Raw genomic sequence first — 25,784 nt, 5'->3', positions numbered from 1 at the left:
AAAAGTGAAGACAGATGACAATGAGTATTAAATTAATGTCGCTAGATTAGATATTTCCCCATGTTGGTTTTTTTTTTAAATTGCCATTGCAGAAAATACATGAGGATTTGGCTACAAGTTGTAGAACAGTGTTTATAAGTTTGGATCAAAACATACATAAAAGGATAATGTTCATAATTGTTATACAGAGAGGTTTTATTTTTGCACAGTTCAGAAATGTAAATACACCTGTTTTGGTTTCATTTCACCTCCAGCAATGTGTGTTTGGATTGTCTTCGCATTTCTGACTTATGTTTTTAACCAGATTTTTCTTGGGAAGCCCTTCTGTACTTACCTGCGTTCTTGGAAACACAACAGGAACCTCACTTTCCCCTCGCTCTTGTCAATGTAACTTACTGTGCCCTTAAGCAAAAAGGCACATGTTTTTGTCTAAGGCTTCTTCACCTTAATAAAACAGCACAAAGAAACTTAAGACAGGTTTTTACTGCCCAAAGCCAAATACCACTGCATCGTAGGGGTGTAGTAAAATGCCACAAAACAAATCCACATGTGTCAAAAGGGCATGTAAAGCTGCAGTCTTATACACAATTAACCTGAGCACAGTATCTATGGGACACCACATAACACTACCTCTGCCCTAAATGGGAGCCTATGCAGTTGGGCTACCTCTGGTACCATGGTACTAATAACACTGGTACATTCTATTTACCCCCCACCCCAAGCTTCTGTAGGGACAACACAAATAATAAAGAGCAGTGCTTGCTCTTTGCAGTATGCATGATGCCCAAGCATGTGGAACAGGGTGCCACTGGGACCCTGGCAACCAAACAACGCCCCCCCCCCCCGCCAAAATTATTATGGGAAGAAGTGTCCTTTTGTAGCCCATAGACTGGTTGTGTAAACTTGGTTGTTTTGCCCACAACAATGGTTTCTGTGGTTTGTAAATGCGCCCATAGGTCAAAAAATGTGGCCATTGCAGTACTGAAAGGCTTATCAGTGAAGTTAAAAGGTAAAAGTTAAAAGGGACCCCTGACCACTAGGTCCAGTCATGGCTGACTCTGGGGTTGCGGCGCTCATCTTAGTGGCCGAGGGAGCCGGCGTACAGCTTCCGGGTCATGTGGCCAGCATGACTAAGCCACTTCTGGTGAACCAGAGCAGCGCATGGAAACGCCGTTTACCCTCCCGCCGGAGCGGTACCTATTTGTCTACTTGCACTTTGACGTGCTTTTGATCTGCTAGGTTGGCAGGAGCTGGGACAGAGCAATGGGAGCTCACTCCGTCTCGGGGATTCGAACCGCCAACCTTCTGATTGGCAAGTCCTAGGCTCTGTGGTTTAACCCACAGCGCCACCCACATCCATTAGTGAAGTTAGTCGTTACTGAACCAGCAGAATGTTTCTGCAGCGTAATAAACACCAGGTGCTGTAGTGGGGGTGTGACCAGCAGAGGGCAGTAGCTGATCAAAACACAGGACCCTTGCACTCTCCAGTCCCATGTGCCAATACAAGCACCATATAAAATCTTGACGATAGAAACAAATAAACAAACAAACAGGAAAATACTGGTGCAAACTAGTGGCTCAAAAGGGGCTATACAGAGCAGGGAATTATGGAGGTAAAGAAAAGGAAGGAGAGATGCATTTGGTGCCAAGTGTCCCAACTCTTCTTTGGTTTGCTTCTAGGGGAGAATGAAATGTTGCAACAGATAAACCCTTTCCTAAGGGTTTTTTGCCTCTGACTCAGCCATGGGAAGCTGCCTATCAAGACAGATCATTAGGCCATCTAGCTCACTACTGTCTACACTGGCAGGCAGTGACTCGTCAAGATTTCAGGCAGGGGTTTTGCCCAGCCCTAACTGGAGATGCCAGGGATTGAAACTGGGACGTTCTGCATGCTACGATGTGCTCTACTACTGACCCACAGCCATCAAACTCTCTCCCCATCTAGCCCAGTACTTTCTACTCTTGACTGGCAGCAGCCCTCCAGGTTCTTGGCAGATGCCTTTCACAGCAGCTGATCTTTGGTCCTTTTAAACGGAAGATGCCATTGGTTCTAGCGCCACCTACTGTTGGCCCTCCCTACCTTCTGCCTTATCAGTCCCAATGGGGACCAGCCACCGCTGGAAGAGAATTATAACCCTGCATACACAAAACAAGGTAAAATCAAGGCTGTGCACTATGAAAATCTGCAAAACACCCCCCTCCACACCAGATACACAAGAGCAGTGGGGAGACAAAGCAGAAAATGACCTGGAAACACAAGTTTCATGCATCTCCCAGTAAGGATGGGAAGTAAACAAACAACAATAATAAATAAACCCAGGGCTTTTCAAACGTCCAATGTTACATTCTTGGTCCGTGTGTGCAATTGCTGGACAACCAGCGCAGCTGCTTTTCAGAGGTTGTTGCTGCTTCTCATCAGTTACAGAAATAGCCTTTTCCTGGTGAAGGCTGTTCCCAGGAGAGTCAGAAGTCTGCCATAAACTCACAGCGGTCGTTCAGCTCAATGGTGGTGTAATTCTGAGGCCGTCTGGGGAGGGGGGAAAACACACACAGAAACCAGAGGAAATAAGTTAAAGGAAAGTGGCATGACTTTTATTTGTTTAATCGGACGGGGAAGCGACGCAAAGCAACCGTTAATTGCATTGCTTCGCGTACAGTGCTTTCATTATTGCAAACCAGAACATTTTGTAACAAGGCTATGCATTTAGAAAAATATTTCCCTGGTTTTTGCTTACAGAGTCTGAACACACTCTGGATTCCAAACGGGTGGGGGTGTCAGTAGAGCAAGGAATTTATTCTTAGAATCAGAAAACTGTAGAGTTAGAAGGGACACAAAGAGTAATCTAATCCAACCCCCTGCAACTCAGGGTCTTGTTCCTGAATTGTAGAACAGGACCAACTCCATGTATGAAGGGGGCCTAATAAGTACCCCTATGTCTGCACAGATCCAAATATCAGCAGGCAGCCCTTTTTTCCTCCTGTTTATTTATGGCTGGAAGTGGGGGCAGATGGGCGGGCTTGCTGCTAAAGAAGGATGCCACTGATGTTAGCTCAATGGCAGAGCACCTGCCTTGCATGCAGAAGGTCCCAGGTTCAATCCATGGCATCTCCAGGTAAGACTAGGAGAGAGCGCTGCTTGAAACCCTGGAGAGCTGCTGCCATCATTGCAGAGACAATCCTGAGTTAGATGGAGTCGATAGAAGGCAGCTTCCCATGTTTGTCTGATGAGCATCAGGCAGCCGCCCGTATGTTGTGGGACCACAACTCCCATCATCACCCTTGGCCTTTGGCCATCCCGGTTGGGGCTGATGGGAGCTGGAGTCCAGCTACATCTGGAGAACAGCACATTGGCAACCTCTGCATTCCCCATTTGGGCACAAAAATCACGATGTCTGTTGCATGCACCAAAAGCAGCAGGGTGGGGGGATATGTCAGGAAGGGCAGCTTTGCAGCTGCTTAAGGGTGGTGCCTGCTGATGCTGAACTTGAGACAAGGACCAAGGCTGAGCAAGAGAATGAGAGCGCTGCGGTGGAGAATTGGGGAAGTCAATTCATTGCACAAGAGCATCAAATCCACTTTAATTGCACAACCTGCATTTGCCAGTATGTGATTTGAATCCACCCCAAAGCATCTATTTCCCCCCACACTTGCATCGCCCCCCCCCCCCCCGTTTGATAGCAGAGAAGGAAAACATTAAACCTTCCCTCCTGCAGCTTTGTGGTCCCTATTTGGAACAACACAGAGAGTTGTACCCATTTTTAGTCCTACTCAGAGTAGACCCATTGAAAATATTTATTATTACACACACACCCTTCATCCTAAGGTCCCAGGGCGGGTTACAACATTAAAACACAATATTGAAAACAGTCTAAAACAAGTTCCAAACATAAAAAAGAAAGTGGCTTGTGAAACTATACACCTCCAGTGTCAAAAGCAGGGGGTAAAGAGATGCCTTGTCAGCATTCACCAGAAGCTGCACAATGAAGGTGCCAGACACACCTCTGTGGGAAGGGAGTTCCACAGTTTAGGGGGCCACCACAGAGAAGGCCCTCTCCCACACTGCTGCCTCAGCACCTGAAAGGGTCTGTAGAGAAGGATGTGATCCTTCAGATATTTGGGGCCTGAGTCATTTAGTCATTAAGACATAGTCCACTTATTATCATTAATTTCAATGGGCCAACTCTGAGGAGGACTTAGTTGGATACACCCCAGAGCTTCAATTTCTTTGAAGACAAACGAACACCTGATATTGCTTCAAACATTGGATTTAAAGTAATGTAGAGTTAGTTCCTTATACCCAGAAAGCTTTAAAGCATTCCTGAAACAGGCTGAGTAGAAGGAGATTTGCCATGCTAGAGTCTGAAAAACCCTGCTGTAGACAGACACAAAATAAAGCAACACAGCAAAAACAGACACACAAAGGGGTGGAGGAAATGGGAACTTGAGTTCTGGGGAAGCTTGTTGAAAAGCCCCTTTGGGTTTTTTTAGTTTAGTTAAAACATTTTAAGCAGCTACTGCAACATGCTTGAATTTCCAAGTGAGGAAGCGGAAAGTTGCATGAAGCAAAATGGGGGGGGGGGAGGACCATTAGGATGGATTCTGCATAATGCACACAAACTTCCCTTGTAAATTTACATAAAGAGAACCCTACCATAAAGGAGTGTGACATTATAACTAACTGAGGCTAACACGTTTGTTAGGGGAACTGTAAAACAAACACACTCTGTACTCCTGAGGAATTAGTTTGTAACAGAGTACATGGAGAACACAAGAGTGCTTTGTTTCACGTTTTTAAGCAAAACATGTTAGGCTTAATAAATTACAATTTATTACACTGAAGATTTGAGGAACTCTTTTTGTTCCTTCTTAGCTGATTCTTCTTTTTCTCCCTCCTTTTCTTTCACAAACAGCTAGGCAATGGCTGCCTCTGGATGGTCATATCTCAGCTTAATAAAGCAAGACAGGAATGAGCTTTGTGCCCTTGCATTCAAGAGACCTCCTGTTTCCTCCGAACCAAGAAACTATGGTTACCACCTTCAGAACAAGCCAGGATCTTAGATCAACTTCTAACCATGGTTTAAACTCCTGGCTTGCTCTGAAGCTAGGAACCATCGTTTCCTGAAGAATCAGGAAACAATGGCCAGTTGGAGACTTCTGCATTGCGTTCAGGTGTGCCACAAAGGAAGGAGAGAAGAGGCTTATTCAGATCATTAGACATTAACATAGTAGGTCTAATGTATATTTATCTTTGCTAAAAAATTTTTTACTGCTTTTATACAGCAACTCCACTTTCTGGATGGCTTACTAAGCAAAAAATGAAAATGAAAATTGTAATGAAATATTAAAATATAGTGTAAAATGATAAGAACTGAAACATATGGGAAAGCAATTTTGAATTAATTTTTTTAACTGAGCCTGCCTCAATTTCATGGCTTTCCAGTGCCAGGAAGAATGAGTGCAAATTACCCACTTTTACAGTCCATAATTCCCCCTTCTAGATGGTCTCTAGTTGGGTGACAGATTAAGAACTGTGCCTTTGCCACACATCTCCCAAGCACTAGGAGAGCAGACGGGTAGGGGGGGCTGTGTATGGCAGAGTAAGAACTGCAGGGGAGTTTCAATCTGGTTTGTTAGACCCTCCAAAATATGCAGGGGGCTCAGGCAAAGGCTGGCACACAAATCAGAAAGCAGAACTGCCATTGCTCCTTACCTTTTGATGCAATAGAAAGCTGTTCCAGCTAACAGCAGTACAAGACAGATGGACCCCACAACAATGAGAGCAATCTCCCAGGCTTGAAATGAAGCTAAGAAAAAAAGAAAAGGAGGGGGAATAATTATTATCAGTCTGTCTTGGTGAGCTCCCTACAGCTTTGGAGATAGCTTTCTAGAGACATGTTCAATTTCAGGCATCTCAATAGAGCGCCACTGCCGAAGAGTGCAGACATTACTGCATCCACTAAAAAATGTACCGTATTTATTAAAGGTTTGTAAACAATAAAATGATTCGAACCCAACATAATCTTTACCTTTACATACATAAAGGTAAAGTACATATAAATGTATATATTTAATATATTTTCCTGCTACACCACAATGATCACTAAGCAACACGACCTACAGGTGAATTTACATCCTCATTGTCATTTGGTGCATGCAGGTAGGAGAGAATCTATGCAGAATAGATGTTATTCTTTCCAAAGTATGCAATGAAGATAAACTGTTCATCTATGTATCTTCCCACCCACCCACCTCCACCTCCCAGGATGATATTTGGAATGTTTTGACTGTTTTGTAATAGTTAGCTTGTTTTAAATGTTCTGTCAGTATTACTGAATTTAAAAGTCAAACAAAATAATTTGGGCGCCTCTTGTGTCGCCACTTCCTCGCAGCCATTTGGGCCGTTTCCCCATCCGCTCACCCTCAGACCTCTGCGCTGTTTTCCCCAGAGATGCACATGCAGCATTCGCTTTGAGGGGCTTTCCGTCCACGGCAAAGGGGTGGGGACTTGAGGAAAAGTGAGAATGCCACTGAACGAGGCGCTGACGCTGCTCAGGTGACCTGGCCCACACCTGGCCAGAGACTTTCAGGGTGGAATTAAGGCAGGTGAATGCAACCCCTATATGGAAAGACAAAAAAGAGGAGCGGGGGTCTGGTTCAGTTCAGAAGTACCAAAGAGAGAGTGGGAGTTATATAGCATCAAACCAAACCTAGGATAGGGCTGTAACAGAAAGACAAGGTTGTGTGAAAGAGGAGTGTCTACAGATACAGTGGTACCTTGTGTTACATACGCTTCAGGTTACAGACTCCGCTAACCCAGAAATAGTACCTTGGGTTAAGAACTTTGCTTCAGGATGAGAACAGAAATCGCGGGGCAGCGGCACAACAGCAGTGGGAGGCCCCATTAGCTAAAGTGGTGCTTCAGGTTAAGAACAGTTTCAGGTTAAGAATGGACCTCCGGAACGTGTTAAGTTCTTAACCCGAGGTACCACTGTATACATAAACACCAAGATCCTCTGCCCCTGCTTCACTCCTGTTACCTTCACTCTTCAGATTTTTATTTTATTTGTTTTTACACCTTTCTTCTAAGGAGTTCTATTTTTATCTTCACCATTTTTACCCTCACAACGATCTTGTGGGGTAGGTTAAACTGAGAGCTATTGGGCTGGCTCAAAATCACCTGGTGAGTGTCATGGCTGAGTGGGGATTCAAACCCTGGTCTCCCATGTCCTAGTCAAGCATTACACCACATTAGCTCTCAATATTTCCTATTTCAGTAAGTTGCACGCTTTATTGGATGCGAGTTGTTGTTGTTACATTTCTATCCCACTTCCACTCCCCCAAAGAGCTCAAGGTAGCATACACGGCGCTCTCTTTCTCTCAATTTTAGCTTCACAACAACCCTGTGAGGTAGGCTAGGCTGCGAGACAGTCGCTGACTGAAGGTAATTAAGCAAGCTTCATGGCTGAGGGGACTTGGACCCTGGTCTCCCAGGCCTTAGTCCAACACTCTAACCACTACTTTACACTGGCTCCAGGTGACTTGTATACCTGCCTCCATTGTAATTCCAATGGGCTGTCTGCTTTTTTGGGGGTCTGTTTAAAGCGCCATTTGTACAGCTGGAGCTGCATCTGCATCATACATTTAAAGCACCTGAACTGCTCCCCCCAAAGCATTCTGGGAATTGTAGTTTGCTAAGGGTGCAAAGCATTGTTAGGTGACCCTAAAATACTGAAGCTGAAAAGAGCAGCATAAAACGCTTCAGGCCAGCAAACCAAACCATAAAATCAAATGTATCACAATTCTTTTAAATAAATAATTTAAATTATTTAAAACCAATTTAAAGTAGCAGTATCAATTTAAAATCCATCCGGTTTTCTTTACCCAAGGGTATATTTAAATACAAAAGTCTATTAAGCCTCCTCTAAAAGAAAGCAAGGAGGAAAACAAAAACACCTCTCAAAGGAGATATGTGAAAATTATTTACACAAGGGAAGGGGAACCGTTGGGCCTCCAGAGGTTGCTGAACTATAACTCCCATAAGCCCCAGCAAGCAGGACCAGGGATGGATTAATTAATTTTATAATGAATGATTTTAAAGTGTTGTTTGTGCTGTTTTACTGTTGTTAGCCGCCCTGAGCCCGGCTTCGGCTGGGGAGGGCGGGATATAAATAAAATTTATTATTATTATTATTATTATTATGGTGGGAGTTGAAGTTCATCTGGAGGGCTAAGGGTTCCCCACATCTGACTCATATAAACTTTGTGAGCTGCAGCAACAGCTGTCTGCACTAGGCAGCTAACAAATCTTAAGTTCCTATGGAAGTTGGATGGCATTTTGACACAGACCGTGTAGATAGCATCGGCAGATGCCACAGAAGCAGCTCTCCTCCATGGATCTCACTAATGCTTGCTGGAGACTTGCCAACATCTGTGGGTTCTGAGGCCACATGGAACAGTCTGCCAGGAGGAGGAATTAAGAGATATTGAGCCAATCCCCTTTGCAACAACGTGGTCCATGCAAAACACACAGCAGAGAGAGTCCATGCTCTTTTCTTTTCTTTAAAATTTTTTTTAAACAAATATTTCTTTAAACATTTCTAAGGTACAAATTAAAAATTAAACAAATGGAAAGGGGGTGTTATGAACATAACAGACATAGGACAGCAGTCTTAACATTTCCCTCCCCCTTTATGTTTTCTTTACAGGGTTTCTTTACAAAGTTTTTTATTCATCGTCACAACCACCCTGAGAGGTAACAACTGGCCCAAGGTCACCCAGTAAGCTTCATGGTTGAGTGGGGAATTGAACCCTGGTCCCCCATGCCCTAGTGCAGGGGTCAGCAATCTTTTTCAGCAGGGGGCCGGTCCACTGTCCCTCAGACCTTGTGGGGGACTGGACTATATATATTTTTTTTGGGGGGGGGAATGAACAAATTCCTATGCCCCACAAATAGCCCAGAGATGCTTTTAAATAAAAGGACACATTCTACTCATGTAAAAACAAGCTGATTCCCGGACCATCCGAGGGCCAGATTTAGAATAGAATCATAGAATCATAGAGTTGGAAGAGACCACAAGGGCCATCGAGTCCAACCCCCTGCCAAGCAAGAAGGCGATTGGGCCGGATCCAGCCCCCAGGCCTTAGTTTGCCTATCCATTCCCTAGTGTGACACTGTGGCCACATTGGCTCTCCAGAATACACTGCCTGTTCTTTTGTTTCGAGGTCAGCAGCATCCTAAATCACCTTTCCACTCTCACAAGAAAAAGAAGATAAGCTTCTCTTACTGGGGGTCAGCAGGCAGATTTCAAGATTCAGGAAGAGAGATTCCTGTGGGCAGTGATTCTCCGAGGCAGGAGTGGGGTCAGAGACTGCATAGATTTTGTCGCAGGAGGGACAGCGGCTCAAGGATAGTGGTCTGCAAAAGAAACAGAAAATCAATGAGAGTTCCCCGTGGGATTTCAAAAACATATACATTTATTTCAACTTGGCATCAATTTATTGCATATGTTAAAGAAAAACAACATAATCAACAACCTTCCCCCTTCTACTTCATAAAATCATAGATCTGTAGATTTGGAAGGGACCTCAAGGGGCATCTAGTCCAACCCCCTGCAATGCAGGAATCAGAGCTAAATAATCCCTGACATATGGCCATACAACCTCTGCTTGTTATTTGAATCCTTTGGTTCGCATGCTACCTTCTGGAGCAGCAAGAAACAAGCTTGGCCCATCTCCTGTGTGACAGCCCTTCCCATACTGAAGATGGCTACCATACCACCTCTCAGTCTTCTCTTCTCCAGGCTAAGCATATCGAACTCCCTTGTTTTCCATACACTTTATCATCTTGGTTACCTTCCTCTGTCCCCTTTGCCGCTTGTCAATATCCTTCTTTAACTGCGGTGCCCAGAACTGGACACATAAATAAGTCACCTGGAAGTGACCCTAGCTTCCTTTTCCATGAAAAGTGACTTCTTGTTGCATGCTAGCCAGAGGCCAAGGGTTGGAACAAACATTCAGGAATTGTGGGAAAGGAAATGAACTCTGGCTGTGCAGGGGGAGGGTAGGACTGTCTGCAAGCCTGAGGATTTGTGTGGGATCCTTTCTGCTGCTACATGTAGTGGTAAACCATGGTTTAGCGTTACATGTGTGAACACAGCCATACTCTCTCCTCTTGTCCTTCTTTAAGTCTGTCTCTCTCCAGGTCCATAATTCCTCTCTATTATCAGCACCTCCTTTTGGCTCTTTATTGTTAAGAGATAAAGCTAACTTGACATGCTAACCAATTGGAGGTCCCATAGATAGCACGATGGAGTCACAATAGGATGCAGCCAATTACATTTTGATATACAGTGGTACTTCTGGTTACGTACTTAATTCGTTCCAGAGGTCCATTCTTAAACTTAAACCTTTCTTAATCTGAGGTACCACTTTAGCTAATGGGGCCTTCCGGTGCCGCAGTCGTGCGACTTCTGTTCTCATCCTGAGGTAAAGTTCTTAACCCGAGGTACTACTTCCGGGTTAGCGTAGTCTGTAACCCGAAGTGTTTGTAACCCGAGGTGTTTGTAACCCGAGGTACCACTGTACAATAATGTCAGAAAGCAAGTTCTGAATAATGACTCGGTAGAGCCTTTTGCCCCTGTTCACAGCCCTTCCCCATAGCCAAAAGGAAGAGAGGACACTTTTTAAAATGTTTTTTTGAAAGAGCACTCCCAATATTGGGATAGAAATGCAATAAGCCTCACCTGCCTCCTTCCCTAGATACAAAGTGGATCGGTTCAGAAAGACGAGGATGAGCTTGGCTTGCACCCGTCTCCCATGTATAAACTGCAACATCTTTGAGGTGCTCCTCCATAGTGCCATTAAGAGCATGCCTGGAGAGCGCCACAGAATGGGTCACTTGTTGCAAGGAGGGATTGCTCCAAACAGAGGGCATCACACGTTGCTCTGGAAACACAGGTGGTACAAACACAGTCAAAACCAAGGAATGTGAGAGTCCTCTCCTTCCAGCTTCTTGATAACTGAAGAGTTAGGTGGAGAACCTGTGGCTCTCCAGATGTTCAAAATGGCCTCTACCCGTTGGCCAACACGCATCTCTAGCTTGCAAAGTATGCCACCCACATCCACATGTGCATGAGAGATAAGAAAGGGTCATAGTGAAGTGTTCTTTCCCTGGCATCTCCTGGTAGGACTGGGAAAAGACTCTTGTCCAAAACCCTGGAGAGCCGTTGCCAGTTAGTGTTGACAATGCTGAGCTAGAGGGACCAATGATCTGACTCAATACAGTCAAATCTCAGTTCCCGAATGCCTCCATTTTGAAACGTTTCAGCTCCTGAACCCCAGAAACCTGGAAGTAAGTGTTCCGGTTTTCAAACGTTTTTCGGAAGCCAAACGTCCGACATGGCTTCTGCTTGAGTGCAGGAAGCTTCTGCAACCAATCGGAAGCCGCGCCTCGATTGTCGAACATTTTGGAAGCCAAACGGGCTTCCGGAACGGAACACGTTCGACAACTGAGGTTTGACTGTATAAGGCAGATTCTTAAGTGTGAGGAAGGCCTCATCTGCCCTCTACATTTAAAGCACCATCGTAGCACTTTACACAGCCACAACTTCCTCCAAAGAATCTTGGGAACTGTAGTTTGTTAAGGGTGCTGAGAAAGGCTAGGAGACCCCTATTCCCCTCACATAGAGCTGCAACTCCCAGAGCGGCTTAATAATAAATTACCCCTCTTAAGGAACTCTGTGAGGAGAATAGGGGTCTCCTAACAACTCTCAGCACTCTTAACAAACTAACATTTCCCAGGATTCTCTGGAAGGAAGCCATGGCTGCTAAAGTGGTACAATGCTGCCTTAAATATATAGCGCAGATGGGCCCAATGTCTCTCACACAGCAGGGGAGTTCCTTAATAACATTACCCAGCAGGGTGAATGGTATGGAGCTTTCTGTGCAATTCACATGCGCTCCTCTACAGCCCCGAGATTGCAACCTGGTAAATCAGCTGCCAAGGTTTTGGGCTGCGTGTGATAAAGGGGCCCATTAAGCTTTTCAATTTGTGGAAGCTGAGCAGAAAAAGGTTATCTGTGTGTCAACTATGGATAGGGTAGAAATTCAATTTTTGTTTGCATTTTATTGAGAAGCCATCTAATTTGCACTTCTCAAATCAAGATGCAAACCAAAACACACTTGTCTTCCAAAACCCACACTTCTCCAATTATTGCAATATACTCTTGTAAAGTGTGGACAGTTTTCAGCAACTTAGGGGAAAGCGTGCATAAAAATGACTATAGTAGTGAAAACATACAAAAATGAATTATGGGAAACTGATTAGGGGGGAAATGTATATTAATTAAAATTGCATTGAGTAACGTGCTTATTAGCAGGTATCTTCACTAAAAAGTGGCTGAATTAAAATTTGCAGATTGCTTCAGAAATGTGGAGAAATGAATTTAAGGTTGGGGAAAAAATGAGAAAGCGACAGAAACTTGGACTGACAAATTCATCCATCCCTAGGGTCAATGTCATACCGTGAGGCTTGATAGTCTTGGACTGTCCTTCTGGCAAGATGAGGAACAAACCATTGCTTCCAAATGTGCCCTGCAGATGAATAGTGCTGTATGGTATGGCATTGTGCCCGGAAAAGAACATCAACGTGTACCCTTTCAAGCTGACACCAGGATGCCCTTTCAGCTCAATGAATCGGTACAGAATGGTGTGGTTGGCCATGCCCAGTTCATTGATTACGATTGAGTGGTTCTGGGGCGTTTCCTCTGTGGAATTGGAGCCAGGAGGTGGGCAAGTATTTTTCTGGGAAGGAGTCATTTCTGTCACCTGCAGGAGAAACCCACAAAGACTTGCAAGGCCTGAAATATTATATATTCTAATAACATTTCTAACCTCTGTGCATTTGGTTTTAAAACAGACTTGGGTTGTAAGTTGCTTTTGGAAAGGAAAAGCGACTGATACATTGAATAAATGATAATTAAAGAATAAGTCAAGGTGTAGAGCAGGGCTTCCCAATCTGTGGTCCATGAGCTTCATTCATTCATAGAGAAAAGGGCTTATTGATGGCTATTGGGTAGTTAGAGGCAGCAATGTTTCTGAATACCAGCTGCTGGAAACCAGAGGAGGGAAGAGTGTTGTTGTGCTTGAATCTTGTTCGTTGGTGTCCCACAGATATCTGGTTGGCCACTGTGAGGACAGGATGTCGGATTAGATGGGCCATTGGCCTGATCCAACATTATTTTCTTGTGTTCTTATGCTATGTGGCCTGTGGCATATCCATATTAAACACTCATATTGGGGGTTTTTTAAAATTGCATTTTAATTGCTTCTTTTATTTCTTATATTGTATTACTCTCTGAATTACAGGGAATTCACATTGTCATACAATCAAATACAATATCAGAAAGAAAAGAAGCAATAAAAATACAATAAAGATCATGTTGGATCTAGAACAGCGTTTTACAATTGCTGCAATGGGCAGAAAAATCATTAAGTGATCTACTAAGATGATAATAAATTCTTAAGTGGTGTGTGGAGAAAGAAGGTTGGAAACCACAGCTGTAGGGATAAAGTATCTTGGAGGTCAGGAATGATGGGAGTTGCAGTCCAACAGCATCTGGAGGGCAGTACATTGGCTACCCCTGGGTTTAGCGTGATGGGCTATGACTGGAGAAACCCAGGTTCAAATCCCCACTCAACAATGAAGCTCACTGGACAACTTTGGCTTGCAGGGAGGATAAAATGGGAGGGGGCGCTTAAGGCATATTTGCTGTCTTAAGCTTGCTGGAGTAAAGAAGGGAGTCTACAGCTAAGGTTTCTCATGCAAAAGATCCCAACGTTTAACCCCCAACATTTCCAGGTTGGGCTGGAAAACATTCCTATCTAAAAGAGACAGCACTTGCCAGTCACTGCCAACCACTGAAGAGCAGCCTTTGACAACCTGGTGCCTTCCAGATGTTTGGGATGTGGCTCAGGCCGACGAGAACGGTAGCCCAAAACATCTGGGGGACACCAGGTTGGCAAAGGCTGGTGCAGAGTCCACCCTGTTGCCAACAACACTGAACTAGAGAGAGCAATGGGACATGTCAGCTTCCAGCATTACACCTCAGGGCTCCTTCTGGCCAAAGCCAGCATCCTGCCACTTACCTGGAAGCTGCTGTGGTCTCTCGGCCGCAGGCTGTGACATCGGCTGAGGGACTCGTCTTGGCTGCTGTGAGAATCATCTTCAAGCAAGACCCTCTGGCCTGGGGCAAGAACAGCAAGCAGCTTGTCAGCGTTGTCTGAGCCCCGGGCCTTGTAGACGAGGGCATCCACCAGCCCCACATTGGTTAGGGGCATGTTCATTTTGTAGGTGACGTTGGGATTGCTGCGGTAGAGAGCCACCGCGTCCAGTCCGTTCTGGATGGTATTGTCAGGCAGGACAATCTGGGGCTTGGGGGTCACCCCAGTGCTACCCACCAGGAAGTAGCCTCGGTCGTCGGTCCTGTAGCCCGACAGGTTTATCACCTTATAAGCCAAGTTGTTCTTCCCATTGTAAAGCACAAGCCAGTAGCCCTGGAGAGCAAATGGTGCTTCCCCAGGATAGAAGAGCTCAATGTATTCAGTGTCCTCTCGGCCTCCCGGGTTGTCTGAATTCACTTCGTTGATAAGCAGCTCAGTCAAGGGAGTCGCTTCGGTTGTCCTTTCCGGCACGACCACTTTAAAGAGCAAAGTCACATCACACTTAGCATGAAGAGGTTTGTTTTTTTTAAGAGAAGTAGCAGGATCATGCCAGCCCCACCCCCCTTTGCTGGTTTCTGGACCACAACAAATGCCTGGCGATTCCAGTCCTTGGGGTTTGGCCCTGTTTTCATCATCATTCTCCAAGTGCTTTCTCCAAGAAAGCACTTAGAGTGCAACACTAGAAATGGCCTCCTTGGTGGTGGCTCCCTGTTTATAGAATGTTCCCCACAGGAAAATATGCCTGGCACTATGATTGTCTGGTTTCAGACACCAGGCTGAATCATTTCGGTTGACCCCAGTCTTTGGTTATTAATTGGGAGCGTAGTAAGGTATGGGTTTTTGACCTGCTTTAGCGCTCATATTTTAGTGGGGTTTTTCTGTTTATACATTTGGTGGGGGGAGTTGAGCATGTTTAGATATTGTGTTTTATTGTTGTTTCCTACAGGGTTTAAATGATTTTTAATGCTGTTAGGCCACTCTGGGGCATTCCTCCCTGTGTGAAAAGCAACAAATAAAATAAACAAGCAGCCTTACAGCTTGCATTGCTCAGGAATTCTAAGAAACCAAAAACCAGTTTTTAAAACCAGTGCAGTTTTGAAAGAGTCAGTCCGCCATCTTGATTCAAAATGGCGTCCAACTGCATCCAAACATAGACAAAAAGCTGCTCCTCAACCTCAGCAACCATCATACCAAAATTCCAAAATATACAGTAGATAAATCAATACAACTAAAATAAGGAGGGAAATAAACTCTTCACGCGATTTAAAAAGATATTTTCCTTTGTGGGGAATTACCCCTTTCAAAGCTGAACCCTAGCAAAGCCTGGCTTTCCCTAATGCATCATTGCCCAGCCGTACAACACCCATGTTTCTGGTGTTTCATCATTACCTGGAGTACCTGGAGGCCCGTCTGTCATGTTAGCATCTCTCAAGCAAGTCTTCACCGTCGTTCCATTCCATTTCCCAAAGTGCAGCACCTCCTTGCTCTCAATGAGAAGTGAGAAGGCCTTCAGCAGGCTGCTGAGTTGCTCTGTTGACCTGGCAGTCAGGAAAGCAGTGAAAACCAGTTGTGGGCCCTGACAGGCTACAGCAGGATCTGAGGAGAAAACAAAACCGAAAATGGAAATAACCTTCAAGCTACAGCCCTGTATTTCCACAATGTCCTTGGAACTTTCTAAAACCGGTGTATCTTCATTCAGGAATTGCCTAATGGGACTGCACTCCACAATGGTGGAGCCACCACCAAAAGGGCTAGGCTAATATCAGAATGGGATCCAGAATTGTGGGGCCACCACCACAAATGCCATGTTCTGTGTGCTCAATAGCCTAAGTACTTTGGGAGGCTGGTGCCTCAAGAGGGCTTCAGAAGTAGATCTTAAGGTACAGGCAGGCTGGTATGAATGAGACAGTCCTTAACAATATAAGAAGGGCCTGCTGGTTCAGGCCAAGGGCCCATCTAGTCTAGCATCCTGTTCTCACAGTGGCCAACCAGATTCCTGTGGGAAACCAGCAAGCAGGATTCAAGTACAAGATCACTCTCTCCTCCTGTGGTTTCCAGTAACAAACATTCAAAAGCATTGCTGCCTCCAACTGTGGAGGCAGAGCATAGCCATAATAGTTAGTAGCCATTGATAGCTTTTTCCATCATGAATTTGTCTCCTCATGTAGCCGGTCATTTTAAGATGGGTGTATTGATGGCTTCTGTATTCTTAATGTGAGCTGATGAATGTTTTTCACCCTTTTCTTTCTTTCTCCTTCTCTTTTCTTTCTTTGTTAAATGTTTTTTTTTAAAAAAATACACCCAAAATGTGTGCATAGTACACACACGAAAATGCTGCTGAATTTCTTAAAGCACTTCTAAAAAATAAATAAATTGCAAAATGATGAGTAAATGTGGAGAGTGAACTTAAGATAGTTCCCTGTGAAGAGGGATTTCTTGTAAAACCACTCTGAATAGTGTGGCTCTGTGAGGGGAAAGGGGCTCTCCTAGCAACTCTCAGCACCCTTAAGAAGCCACAGTTCCCACAATTCTTTCAGGGCAGCCATGACTGTTTAAAGTGGTATCATAAACGAATGGTGTGAATGTGGCCCTAACTGAATATACTGCACGAAGGCCCCATTGTTAGGGGCCTCCTGGTTTGGGGGCCCTGACAGATGCCCAAACCTACTACCCCCTGGAGACGGCTCTTGTTTGACCCTTTGTCCTGCCACTCCCCTGTTTGCCCTTTAAAATGTTTTATTTATTTAATAAATAAAATAAAATAAAATAACATAACATAACATAACAACATAACATAAAATAAAATAAATAAAATAAAATAAAATAAATAAAATAAAATAAAATAAAATAATTTAGCTCATATAGGCCAAAGCCCAGACATATATTACAGGCACTTTACCTTTGAAATAAGCAGGAGATACTCCACAGTTGCATCGTTTATCCAGGGCTTGGGACAAAAACATCTGTACCTTGTTTTTCTCCAGGGACTCTTCCTGACAATCTTAGGAAACACAAGACAACGTTGCAGCATGGGACAGATGCACATATGTGTAAGATGCAGCGATAAAAACTGCTAGCACGGTTGCAAAGCTAAGCAGGGTCCAGTACTGTTTCAAACTGGATGGGGGACCACATCTTGAGATTCCTGTATTGCAGGGAGTTGGACTAGATGACCCTGGGGAGTTCCTTCCAACTCAACAATTCTATGACTCTATGATTAGCTTTTCCTTTTTCTACATATACTGTATGTTTAAAGGGTTGTATCCAGTGGAGGCAAATGAGACACTGCCCTACCACCCACAGTCTGCCTCTCCCTGCCTGCCTTGTTCTTGCAACCAGCCTGCCAGCCTCCTGCTCCTTACTCTTACTGCTGCCTCTTACAGAACTCAGTGGGAATAAAGATGGCTGCAGAACTAGAATTGGTTGGCTCTTTCATTGGCTCTGGCGCCCGCCACCTACTTTTGGGCTCCCCGACTTCCATTTGCAAATATCCAGACAACCAGCTTTATTCATTTCTTCTTGAATATGGCACCCTTGGTTTGGTTTAGTTTTCATGAGTTTGTCTCATGAAGTTCTACTTTGTTATTTGGGTTATATGGATAAAATTCCATAAAAATATTGGATGGAGGGTGTGTGCCAGTTCCACAGATGGAAGCTGCTGAGATCAAAGCATACACAGCCCCCCCTTACAACCACCCATTTTACTTTACAACAACCTTGAAGAGAGGCCTTTTGTGTAGCTTAGGCTGAGATGGTGGCCAGCTCAAGGTCGATGAGGGAGTTCATCACCTAAGTAGGGATTTGAATGTGAATCTCCCCAGTCCATAGTCTGAGACTCTAACCACTGCACCCTTCTGCCTTTCTGGCACAGAAATATGGGTTCTTAAACCACAGAGCCTAGGGCTTGCTGATCAGAAGGTCGGCGGTTCGAATCCATGCGATGGGGTGAGCTCCCGTTGCTCGGTCCCAGCTCCTGCCAACCTAGCAGTTTGAAAGCAGGTCAAAGTGCAAGTAGATAAATAGATACCACTCCTGTGGGAAGGTAAATGGCATTTCCGTGTGCTGCTCTGGTTCGCCAGAAGCGGCTTAGACATGCTGGCCACATGACCTGGAAGCTGTACACCGGCTCCCTCGGCCAATAAAGCGAGATGAGTGCCGCACCCCAGAGTCGGCCATGACTGGACCTAATGGTCAGGGGTCCCTTTACCTTTTTCTTTTTAATCAATGCTAACATCTGCAGCAAGATTCTTGCAGCTTTAAAACAACACCACCAACACTGTCAACCTGGAGGCTATCTAACTTCAGGAGTTACTGAAGATTATGTTCAATTGATTGAAGTTGTACATATATGTGTGCATGCTTATTAATAAAATACTTGTTCTAAATTACTACAATGAATTTGGGACTTCATACAGAAGACAACAAAAAAACTGATAAATGTTGTACATGTATACGTACTTGCCTCTTAATAATATATCTGTTGGGAATTACTACATTGAATTTGGATTTTCATATGGAAGACAACACAGTCAGGAGATTGTGGTTTGTGGGGGGGAGTTTTGTGGGCCAAATAAGGACACCTGCCTGCTTCAGCCTGCAGGCTAGCAATTCCCAACCCCTGCCATACAGCCATTATGCTGAGATCCCAAAGTGACTGACCCACACTGCTTTGATTGACCTGGAGGCTGCAGCACCCACCTGCAACTTGAAGGCAGAAGGAAATGGTTTGCCCAAAGCGTCTCTTGGGACAGTCATTGAATTGCCCAGGCGTGGGCTTGCCGAGAGCATAAATGGAGGGATCCCGGGCGACGGAGCAACAGACACAGCGGTTCACAGATGTATCATTTTGCTGGGACCTGTGATGGAGATTAACAGGATAAGAAGCTGACTGACTAATCTTATGCTATAGACTGGGGCCTAAATCATTTAATGCTTTAAACACTAGTGTAAGCACCTTAAATTGGGCCTGGAAATGAACTGGTAACCAATAGATAGTTGTCTCAAACTAAGCCCTGTACAGTTATTTCTACTGAATTTAAGCAGCTTAAGTTAGTTGCATCCACAGATTTCAATGTGTCTACTCTGAGGAGGTCAAGCATTAGATACAACCCAAAGTAAATAGATCACTTCATGCAAGATGTCCCTCGCTTGTATGTTTCTAGCTGGGCTGCCTTGCCACCCTTGGGCTCCTTTGGGACTGACTCCACCTACAAAAGCTGAGGCCGTTGAACAGATTCTTGGACTGGAGTATTGTTCACGGGAGGTTGAGAGAGCTTGTTGCTATCATTGATATTACTGATGTATCTTTAGTTTTAGATCTGATGATTTACGTGGAAATTGTTTCCATTTGGTTATGTACTTTTTGATGTGTTTTATTTATTGTTTATGACTTCTGTTATGTTGTAATTATGTAAATCTTGTCATGTTGTAAGCTGCCTTGAGCATAGTTTCAACTATGGAAAGGCAGCATACAAATAAAATAATGATAATGAGGATATATTTCTGAACTTTTCTTGATTTTATTGTTTTGTCTTTGAGGGGGTTTTCTTACAATCCAGTGGTGCATAAATTTATGAAATAAATAATATAAATTCAATAACTAAAATAGCTGCAGAACATGAAATCTGGCCCTGCGGTGTGGTGGGCTCCCTTATTGGAAAGGAAGGCCACAGAAATTCCCTGCCCTTCCTTTTCTCACCTCTCTCTTGCATGGAAGAGGGGCTTCCCAGGAGTCAAGACATCCTGCAGCTTCAAATCGACACTTTCAGTTGTAGAGTACACCAAAGCATCCAGGAGGTCTGTTGCTGACCCAGCAGCCCCCACCGCAAAGCTGGCAGGGGTCCCTCTGTACAGGGCAACAGCATTGGCACCTGCCCTGAGGAGGGGTCTTCTGGAGTTCTGGGGGAATGGCAGGTCAACTGGAGGTCAAAGCAAGAGAAGAAAAACGAGGGTTTATTCCTATTAAAACAACCTGTTAATCAGCCCAAGGACACACCCACACGGACACACAATGCCATATTGCTAGAGACGGTGCTCAGATTTATCTTGCATTCCATTTGCTTTCCAACGGACTACAACTCCCATCATCCCTAGCTAGCAAGACCGGTGGTCATGGGATGATGGGAATTGTAGTCCAAAAACAGCTGGAGACCCATGTTAGGGAAACCCTGGTCTGGACAATACTAAACTAGATGGCCCAACAGCTTGACTTGGTATAAGACATCTTGCTACACATTCCACCCTTGGTATGTGAGAGGATGCCAACACCATGAGCAGCAGCCCAGCCCTACCTGAGGAGTTGAACTGGCCTGGGCCAAGGAGAAGCAGCCCATCAGGGGATGTCTTGCCATGCACCTCCATCACAAAGTAAATTTCTTGGGTACTCCCCTCAATCAACACCAGTACCAAGCCATCTACTTGAGTTGAAGGACGGCCTTGCAGCTCGACAAACTCAAACTCTCCAGGGGACGACACGATGTTAACCTCGTTGATCAACATGGCCGATTCATTCAACTGAGAAAAAGGGATGCAGTGGTTATCCATGGCTGGGGTAGGTGCACCCACTTGGAAGAACCAATGAGAATCTGTCCCTCGGCATCTCTCCAGTGCCTCGTCTGTGGTCCTGAAGAAAGGGTCCTCCAGGAAAGGCTCCACACCCGGGGTCAGAACACGGACCAGCTCATCCGCTCTGTCACTCATTTTAGACTTATGGACCAACGCATCCACCAGCCCTTCGTTGGTGACGGCCATTCCCTCATGCAGCTTCTTTGTCCCAAAATAGAGTGCAATAGCATCTGGCCCATTCTGGATTGTGTTGTTAGGCAGGATCACCGATGGCTTCGGAATGACCGTAGAGGACCCCAAGAGGAAGAAGCCTTGGTTATTGGTGGAAAAGCCCCCGAGATCCTGGACTTTGTAGGCCATATTGCCCTTGCCATTGTAAAAGACCAAGGAGTAGCCATCTAGAGGGGTCTGCTGGCCACTTGTGTGATACAACTCCACATACTCCAAGGTGTCGATCCCTGGGTTATCTGCATTGACCTCATTAATGCGGAGCATGTGCTCTGCCTTCTGTTTCTTAGGGTTCTCAGTGAGGCTCAGAGAATCCACCTCATGCAGCAAGAAGCACACACAGAACAGAGATGCCAGTAATGAGCCAGACCCCATGACTACAGAGGCTACCAGCTTTCCAGGGAGGAGAAGGGTGTGGCCCACTTTCCAAGAGAGCTGAGCAGGATGGAGGAGAAAATGGCAAGAAGAAGTTTGACTCAGTTTGACAGCAGAGCCTCTCAGTCGTGACTAGCTGAAGATGTCATCATCCTGAATCTAAAGGGGAGAGAAAGTGGAAAACACAAAGATGGTGGTGAGGAACGCAATGCTTCTCTTTAGTTTTACATTTTGCAAAAGAAAAAGGTTGTATGCCACTGCCAAGTTAGGTGTTACTTGTCAATTAAGGTAAAGGTAAAGGGACCCCTGACCATTAGGTCCAGTTGTGACCGACTCTTGACTTGCGGCGCTCATCTCGCTTTATTGGCCGAGGGAGCCGGCGTACAGCTTCCGGGTCACGTGGGCAGCATGACTAAGCCGCTTCTGGCGAACCAGAGCAGCGCACGGAAACGCCGTTTACCTTCCCACCAGAGCGGTACCTATTTATCTACTTGCACTTTGACGTGCTTTTGAACTGCTAGGTTGGCAAGAGCAGGGACCGAGCAACGGGAGCTCACCTCGTCGCAGGGATTCGAACCACTGACCTTCTGATCGGCAAGTCCTAGGCTCTGTGGTTTAACCCACAGCGCCACCCACGTCCCACTACTTGTCAAGTAGTCATGGAAAATTAAATCACTTTCTGTTTCTCTCACTTTTCTCATTTTCTCAGTCCCCTGTTCTCCAGATTTCCACATCAGTTTGTGCATCATTATTTTTCTAAAGGTTCTCATGAAAATTTATCATGATTTCAGTCATAGCTGTCAATGTTTCCCTTTTTTTTAAAGGGAAATTCCCTTATTCCGAATAGGATTCCTCGCAAGAAAAGGGAAAAGTTGACAGCTATGGATTTCAGTACGGATTTCCTGTAATGTGCAGATTTTTGTGTGCTATTTTCTCTAACATCCACACTTCTGCAAACCAATTACCTCTAATAGAATATGTTTGACAACAACTGGAGACCCAGGGTTGGAGAACATTTCCCTAGTATGTGGAACTTTGTACATTACTTGTGGCTGGAGAACCACATTGAAAAATTTGGGAGAGCGCAAATTTTGAAGGATAGTTGTTTTTGCTTTGCCTGTGTCAGAAAGTGCAAATATTGTAAGCTTGCTTTCAAATGCCAAATTGAATCGAATCCACACACACACACACACACACACACACACAACAACCACTGCTATTTCACGTTAGGCATCATTGCCTAACACCACAAACAAAAATGATCTGATGCAGCAGTTGTGAAAGGTGCTACGTTGGAAAATGCAACATATATGGAAAATATCTCCACCAAATGGAACATAAAAAGTGAGCCCTGTAAAGGGAGCTTAGTGAAGCCTTCAAGTCAAAGGTTCGCTATGACAGTGTGTTTTACATTGGTTCAGCAACACTGAACCACAAACAACTGAAGAGGCATGACAGCTTGGCTCTGGCAGCTGTTGACCTTTTTATCAAGAGCTGATCTTAATCTAATTAAACCTTTTCCTTTTTTTAAGAGAGAAAGCGTTTGGGAAAGAAAGGAACATGTTTATGTGCTGTGCTTCAAATCACTCTTCTCACTTTGTCCATTGTGGGTAACACAACTCACTGAATATTTTGGAAACTTGTAATCACAAAGGGTACATATTCCCTAGCACCTATAAAACCAGAATTAAAAATACTTCAGATTTTCCTGCATGCCCAGGTTATTGCACATGTAAGCCTAGAGGTTCTGTAATGTTATATAACAAGGCTAGAAAGCTGCCTTGCATGAGCTACTAATAAGGAAATACACAACTTTGATTTTACTCCTGACTTAGGCAAGCTCTTCTCTATCTCTCAGCCTACCGCTCCCTCCAAAATTGGGATAATTATATTGACCTACCTTACAAGGTTGTTGTAAGGGTTACAAAATCGTATTCTTTATTTAAAAGCATTTACATACCACTTAGTATTTCCAAAATCTCTAAGCGGTGTACAGTGTAAAAAACAAACAATATGTCATTAAAACAAAAGCAAAAAGAAAACCTAAAAATCAGTATAACAGCATACTGTATAGGCAAAAAAAGAGGTAAAGGACCCCTGGACGGTTAAGTCCAGTCAAAGGTGACTATGGGGTGTGGCGCTCATCTTGCCTCAGGCCGAGGGAGTCGGCGTTTGTCCACAGACAGCTTTCCAGGTCATGTGGCCAACATGACTAAACCACTTCTGGCACAACGGAACACCGTGACGTAAACCAGAGGGCATGGAAATGCCGTTTACCTTCCTGCCATAATGGTACCAATTTATCTACTTGCACTGGTATGCTTTCGAACTGCTAGGTTGGCAGAAGTTGCAACAGGAGCTCACCCTGTCGCACAGATTTGAACCATTGACCTTCCGATCAGTAAGTCCAAGAAGCTCAGTGGTTTAGACCACAGTGCCACCTGCATCCCTTATAACAGCATATAGAACACATATAAAACATATAAAACACACACACACACACGAGAATTCAAATGCATAAAACACGGTCCAGTCTTGTGGGTTTGGGAAAGCCTGGGCAGAAAGATACATTTCCCAAAGACATCTGAAATAATTGATGGCTGCTGCTTCACATATGAGAGAGGGGAAGGTATTGCCGGGGGTGGGGCCCCAAGTAGAAATACCCTAGATAATCTAAGCTATTTTATAAAATGCTGCCCATGCTCAAAAGATGCTGTCTAGAGTATCAAAATGCAAAACTGTAACCAGTGAAGATATTATTCTGCTTCTCTGACCGGCAGGAAAGAAAAATAGTATAAAAATCATTGGCAGTGGGACAATTTCAGTTAGCACTAAGCCAGGATGGTTGAGCAGCTAAGAGTGTCAAACTAGGACTGGGAAGACCTGGGTTCCAATTCTCCCCCAGCCATGGAAATCATTGGTTCAGCCTTGGGCCAGTCACATCTCTCAGCTAAGATGTGTCAAACAGGGTATGAATCTTCCTCTAATGAAGCCGTGCCGATGTGAACAACTGGTGGGAGGTTGGGAGGTGGGAAAGAACCGGCAAGGTATGAAGGTGAGGAACAACTTCACTGCGCTCTAAGGCCCTAACGTGAGCACACACCCTGTTAATGCAGTTTTAAAATATTCAGTCAGCTGGACATAGTTCCCATTAAAATCAACGCGAAAAAAAGTCAGCTATCTACTTCAGGCAAGCCGCACGGATTTTCAGAAGTTCAGCGAACTTCCAAGTGGCTCTGATCCGCTCCTCCTGTTTTTTCCAGCAGAGAGAGGTTTTTACACATCCAAGTAAAGCGGTTTTGTTTTTCACTTGGCCTGAGTTGAGAAACTGGGTTGTGTGGTTTTGCAACGCCAGGCAACACACGAGTAGCTCCCCACCCCAAATCTGGACAAATTTCACGACTCCCTCTGCTCACTTACCTCCTCGAGGAGGGGGACCCAATCCTCTCCGCAACCCGACCCGATTCATTCAAGGCTTGCAAAAGCGCAACCAGATTTCAAGCAACACTTTTTTCTTTCTTTCTTTTCAAAAATCGCATCTATCCCCCACCCTGCGCGCTTTGCAAGAGGAAACACGACGCTTGCAAAAAAGCGTCTCTCTCTCTCTCTCTCTCTCTCTCTCTTTACGAAAAATGGGGCGAAACGAAAGAAAACTCTACTGTATATACTTTTTGGGGTGGGGAGGGGACGTGAACCAATATGTTGCGGTTCTCGCTGGATCCTCCTCTGACTTTATAAACACGCGGTTCTCTTCTCGCGCTTACTCATTCGCCAGCCACTCAGCCCCAGCCTCCTCTCCCCTTGCAAAGAGGAATTTTCTCATCCAAATGAACTAAGAAAAGGGGACAGGATTGGGGAGCGGGTCGGGTGCCTAACAGTGGCTTCTCCAGTCTCCTCCCCTTTCCTTCTGTAAGTTGATCAGGGGGTCTAATTCACTCCGGGTGGAAAGGTTTGTGGATTTTAAGGGATAGTGATCCGTTTTGAGGACACGCAAAAATGGATTGATTTATATAGCAACGGACTGGAATTTGGAAGTTTTTGTCCCTAAAGCGCATCCAACACACATGACATCCCCCCACAAAGAATTCTGGGAGCTGTAGTTTCCCCCCTCACCGAGCTACAATTCTCGGCACCTTAACAAACCACGGTTCCCAGATTTCTATGGGGAAGTCACGATGTAACTTAAATGCATAGTGTGTGTACACAGGCAAAAAACAAACACGCCCTTCCCATCGCCAAGGCAACCCCTCCAGTCAAATAAAAAGCCACGAAAAAGCTCAGCTTTTAAACTAAAAGTTTCAGAGAGGGAAGCAGGCAGAGGTATAAAACCTGATATTCAGAAACACAGCTGCCTCGATTGTGGAGACGGAGCGTAGCCATCATGGCAGGGAGCCAAC

At 44.8% G+C, this 25,784-nt stretch overlaps 1 protein-coding gene across 2 annotated transcripts; it reads right to left on the bottom strand.

The window, feature by feature from the left end:
- Window positions 1-112: 112 nt before the first annotated feature.
- On the bottom strand, window positions 113-25,428 carry LOC310663965 (uncharacterized protein). 2 transcript variants are annotated; one of them, XM_083412419.1, is made up of 14 exons: window positions 24,808-25,428; window positions 20,511-21,546; window positions 19,919-20,138; window positions 18,919-19,076; window positions 17,120-17,221; window positions 15,610-15,816; window positions 14,146-14,696; window positions 12,522-12,825; window positions 10,743-10,944; window positions 9,285-9,415; window positions 8,347-8,457; window positions 6,419-6,616; window positions 5,711-5,804; window positions 113-2,527 (listed from the first exon to the last, which is right to left on the bottom strand). In XM_083412419.1, exons 2-14 carry the CDS (start codon window positions 21,385-21,387, stop codon window positions 2,464-2,466), a joined length of 3,219 nt encoding a protein of 1,072 aa, XP_083268545.1. In that variant the 5' UTR covers window positions 21,388-21,546; window positions 24,808-25,428; the 3' UTR covers window positions 113-2,463. The 2 variants fall into 2 exon arrangements, with proteins under 2 accessions (XP_083268545.1, XP_083268546.1); XM_083412420.1 differs by having other exon boundaries at window positions 15,619-15,816; window positions 24,808-25,163.
- Window positions 25,429-25,784: the final 356 nt, after the last annotated feature.

The sequence above is a fragment of the Podarcis tiliguerta genome, assembly GCF_965153285.1.
Source record: "Podarcis tiliguerta genome assembly, chromosome: 14".
Taxonomy (NCBI): Eukaryota; Metazoa; Chordata; class Lepidosauria; order Squamata; family Lacertidae; genus Podarcis; species Podarcis tiliguerta.
Note: the sequence above shows the minus strand (reverse complement) of the source record. Positions and strands in the feature narration are given on the sequence as shown.